The 5,000-nt window shown below is 36.7% G+C and overlaps 1 protein-coding gene across 6 annotated transcripts in view; it reads right to left on the bottom strand.

Moving 5' to 3' along the window:
- Positions 1-5,000, bottom strand: part of SKOR2 (SKI family transcriptional corepressor 2) — a 58,702-nt gene that overhangs the window by 42,734 nt on the left and 10,968 nt on the right. For all 6 annotated transcript variants that reach the window (XM_075327333.1, XM_075327347.1, XM_075327340.1 and 3 more), the window contains exons 2-3: positions 1,306-3,107; positions 897-954 (exon numbers count right to left, since the gene is read on the bottom strand). In XM_075327333.1, the coding sequence (XP_075183448.1) occupies positions 897-954; positions 1,306-3,063 (1,816 nt within the window). In that variant the 5' untranslated portion in view covers positions 3,064-3,107. The remainder of the gene's footprint in view (positions 1-896; positions 955-1,305; positions 3,108-5,000) is intronic.

Raw genomic sequence — 5,000 nt, 5'->3', positions numbered from 1 at the left:
TAGAGGGATAGATAGATAGAAGGATAGATAGAGGGATAGATAGAGGGATAGATAGAGGGATAGATAGATAGATAGATAGAGGGATAGATAGATGATAGATAGATAGATATGAGATGCATGGATAGATTATAGGCAGTAAGATAGATTGAAAGGTAGATAGAATAAATATTAGATGGATAGACATATTGGATAGATATATTTTAATTCTATAGTTAGATATTTATGTGAGAACGATATTAATAGATAAATATCGATATATTGATATAAGTTACATACCAAAAATCGCATTTTAGCAGTGCCTGAGTGTTTGGTTACAAGTGCCAGGCCTCTTGTAGCTGAATTGTCTCATATTATAATATACAGAAAAGGGGTCAGCTCGCCAAAAATGCATAGTAGAAGTTGGACTCTTTATAAAACCAAGTGGCAACTTATCGGTTCCATAATAGAATCTTCCTCAGTTTGACAAAGATTCGTTTATGGAACCAAAATGCTGTCACATGGTCTTACAAACAGTCCAACTTCTTGCATGGATTTTTGGTGTGCTGCCCCCTTTTTTGCTTATTAGATATGAAAGATAGTTAGATAGATAAATAAATTAAATAGATAGATAGATAGATAATAGAGAGATAGATAGATAGATAGATAGATAATAGAGAGATATCTATAGAAGAATTAGCCCTAGATGAAATAAATACATAATAATTCCATTTGCAGATATTACTTTTACTAATATTGCAGTTTATGTTTCTCAATAAACTTTGCACTGAAGAAACAAAAACCTAAAAACGCTAAACAAGTCATAGAGCAATATAAAGGGACTGACACCCAAATTACTATAGTGGTGATATAGGTCTGTGGACAGGAATAGGTTAATGATTGACCATGGCTTTCCTTACCTGTGTACGAGTCTTCCTTGGAGGTTAAGTTCCCATTGTCTTCTTTGCTTTTCGGTGTCTAGGAAAAAGAAACATAAGATATAGGAAGGTATAGAGCAGAAGTGTATATATACTATATGTGTAGGGTTCTCAGTGCTGGAGGTGAACTCATTATCCGTACAGTCCCCTAATTGTATATGGGAATATAGGGTGGGCTATGTACCATATGGGTCACATCTCGGAGTACAGGGGTCTATTTTCATGTAGAACATTTGCTCTCTGTGGCATTGTGTTAAAGAGCTAAACACATTGAAGATTTCATTTCTGTAGGGCATCTAGTTATCAATCTTATTATGCAGACATCACCCATTCAGCCTAAAGCTGCATTTAAATAATAATAATTAGCTGTGAAGCCAGAGGGAATATTTACATCTTTGTAGCAAGGTTCCTCCAGTGATGTATGACGGGGGCTGGAGTCTTTTGGGGTGGAAGAAGGATTTTCTGCGCTTTCAATTTTCTCGGCCTGGGTTTCACTCCTTGAGCTTGAGAACGGAGATCGGTCTTTGCATGTTTTCTCATTGCTTTCCCCCAGTCCTCTGCTCTGCAGAAACTGACTGCTGAGACTTTCCTCTTCTTCTTCGCCAGTTGGCTTATTGGTTTCCACATCTACGTCCTGCTCTTCGTCCGAGTCTGAGCTGTCACTTTGGTAACTGCAGCTAGTGCCGGGAGACATATGCCTATCGTTCTGAAAGTCATCAAGGTTGCCATGTAATTTGGCAATGCTTTCGGCGTCTTTGACCACAGGCCGGAAGGCAGAGTGGTAGCTCTGTTTTCTAATTGGGAAAGAAGGTACATCCAAGACGTTGGTCCTGGATTCAGAGGAGGGTCTGATGTCGCTGGACACCGGGGAACTGGAACATTCAGTTTCAAATAAGTTATCACCGGTATTGCTGAGGTTACTGGCATCACTCTGATCTGCCAGCTCTAGGAAGGCTTGTCTCAAAGTTGGATTGTCTGTAATGGAAGTAAGGGCGCTGGGTTGAGGCTGAAGATAGGTAGGAACTGGAAGTCCACCAGGCGTTCTTGGTGGCCAAAACATACAAAAAGGAGGATAAAATGCATCTTTTCTACCAGGCCAGAATAGTCCCGACAGTGCACTGGTTTTCTGACCATTGACTGCATCAGCATCATCTTTTTTCTGACACAGGCCAAAGGCCGGGAAGGTGTATGGACTTGGAAAGAGGGTGCTGGCTGGGAATTTTTGCAACATGCCAAATCCTTTGCTAGGGACTGGAATGACAGGGTAACTTCTTTGGGTCTTGTTTGGGATGTTTGTGCTCTCAATCTCTTCTTCTTCTTCGAACCTTGGCCTTTTCTGGTTGAGGTCTTGCCCGATCATATGTGGTAAGATCCCATTGGATGATTTTACGGAGCCAAGACTTTGGCAGTGTGCATGACTTAAAGCCCTCTTACGGCTGCCACCATTGAACATTGCTTTCACGTCCTCCCAGGCAAAGACCATTTCGTCCGGAGGGGTTTTATCTGAAAGCTTTAGATGTCTTCTCCAAGAATTGAAGTTGGCAGCATCGGGTTGGGTGTATTTAGCTTCCGGGGTTCTGTGTGAGTGGAAAATGAACTTATTTGGAGAGAAGTACATATTGCAGTAGGTGCACTTTATACATTTAGCCCTTGAGCTGTTGTACCTCGCTGGGATGAAGTTTCCCCTGCACCCCCATGCACACTCATGAGTAACGTCAAATGCAAAGTTATCGGGAAGCTTTGGAGGTCTGTTTTCTCCTAAGAAGGACTTGCAAAGTCTCTCGGCCTCCCTCTTAGTAATCATTCCACATCTTCTTGAAGATATGGGCATTGCTCCTGCCCTTCTCAAGATTTCCAGCTGAACTGGGGTGCACTGTACACAGGTGATACCCAGGGCTACCCGCCGGTTGTGGATCTCATTGTAACTATAGTTCTTAAGGAGTGTATTAGAGATCTGGGCGAGGCACAACCGCTCCTGCCCATCTATGACCAGCGATACAATGGGGATGCCATACAAAATCACTTGGCTGACTTGGTTTGGTTTCATGTTGGAGTGACCGACTCTTGACTGGAGGGAGTCTTGTTGGTAGGAGTTTGGAGGAGAAGGTAAAAGGAGATCGTTTGTAGCTGTTAGTGGACTGGTGGCCATTTCTCCAGACCCCAGATGAAGGAAATTCTTCTCTCTGGTAATGCCTAAAATAAGAAAAAATATAGATTTTTAGACTTTTTCTAGATAATAAACATTTCAAGGGAACTGTAACAAACTAAAGACAGATAAATAGATATTAAATTATATTTTAATTTTAGTTGTAAAGAACCAGTAACTGGACACAAGGGAAAGGTTGTACATTCACTGTAATAAATCTATTTATGCATTTTTATTTTTATTTTTCTGTCTTTCTTTTTTTATTTGTTTCCTTTCTTATCTATCTACCCTTTCTATCTTAAAGCCAATTTTATGTTTTAGCCGTAAATTACCATTAATTGCACACTAGGGAACAGTCTATCTATCTATCTATCTATCTATCTATCTATCTATCTATCCATCCATCCATCATGTCTCTATCTATCCATCCAACCATCCATGCATCTATCATTTATCTATCTATCCATCTATATATCCATCCTTCTTTCATCCATCCATCCATCTATCTATCTATCCATCCTTCTATCCATCCATCCATCATTTATCTATTTATGTATCTATCTATCCTTCTATCCATCCATCATCTATCTATCTATCCATCTATCTATCAATCGTTCTATCCATCCATGTATCTCTCTATCTATCCATCCTTCTATCATTCATCCATCCATCTATCATTTATCTATCCATCTATCTATCTATCCATCCTTCTATCATTCATCCATCCATCTATCATTTATCTATCCATCTATCTATCTATCTATCTATCCATCCTTCTATTCATCTATCTATCTATCTATCTATCTATCTATCCATCCGTCTATCCATCCATCCATCATTTATCTATCTACCTATCTATCTATCTATCTATCTATCTATCTATCTATCCATCCATCTAGCCATGCTTCTATAAATCTTTCTTTCTGTCTTTCTGTCTTTCTTTCTTTCTTTCTTTCTTTCTTCCTTCCTGTTATATCATTACATTATAGTCACAATTTGCATTTGTAAACAATAGGTGATACAGAGTTTTGCTACAGGGTAATCTATGTACAAAGCAAAGGTTCCTGGTAATGTAACTATTAATTAAAATGCAATTAACCTCCTTACTGTGGAGGGTAACCCAAAGCCGTTTTCATTAGATCAGGATGAGACTCAGAAATAAAATGAGCATGTGTTTGTATCCTCAGTCTACAAGCAAAATCAAATTTAGATTTTGTATATATTTAAAAAAAAAACAAAAAAACAAACATTCAAGAAATAAAAAAAATAGTATAAATGAATGCAAAATAAAAAATGTCAATATAAATCATAAAATAAATAAATCAAATAACCTAATTGTAAATAATAAAAATGTTAAAAAAGGTAATATATACAAATGAACACACATTAATTTAAAAAAACGTTATGAAATAAAAACATGTAGTCAACATTAAATAAAATGTAATTCAAATTCAAAAGTAAAAAGGAACAAATTAGCGCACAGACTTTCCCTAATCTATCCCAATATTTCTATACAATTTAGCTATTTATTTAGTAAACAACTACAAAAAAATATTATCAGCAGCAGTTATATATTTTTATCATTAAATTATATAAATAGACAAATTGAAAGTAATTTTTTGGCTTTATTTATTTTTATCTACACAAAGCATTAAGTATTGATGTATCTTGCTGTGAATTTTCCAAAACCTTTATAATCGTAATTTGCTTCTTTTTTTCATCTATAAATTGTTAGCAAAAATAATTAATTAATAATTGAATGACTTTAAAAGAGGATCAGTGTCCTCTACCTATAGGTAACAAGCTGCTAATCTCTGTCAGTGAGAACTATATATATATACTAAATGCATAAATGGGCATTTTGTAATGTAATTAGACCACAAGACACAGGACACATGGTATTTACTAAACACCTTGTGAGATATATCGATAAATATATA

The sequence above is a fragment of the Anomaloglossus baeobatrachus genome, chromosome 1 (assembly GCF_048569485.1).
Source record: "Anomaloglossus baeobatrachus isolate aAnoBae1 chromosome 1, aAnoBae1.hap1, whole genome shotgun sequence".
NCBI classification, from domain to species: Eukaryota; Metazoa; Chordata; class Amphibia; order Anura; family Aromobatidae; genus Anomaloglossus; species Anomaloglossus baeobatrachus.
This window is presented reverse-complemented; position numbering and strand designations above follow the sequence as displayed.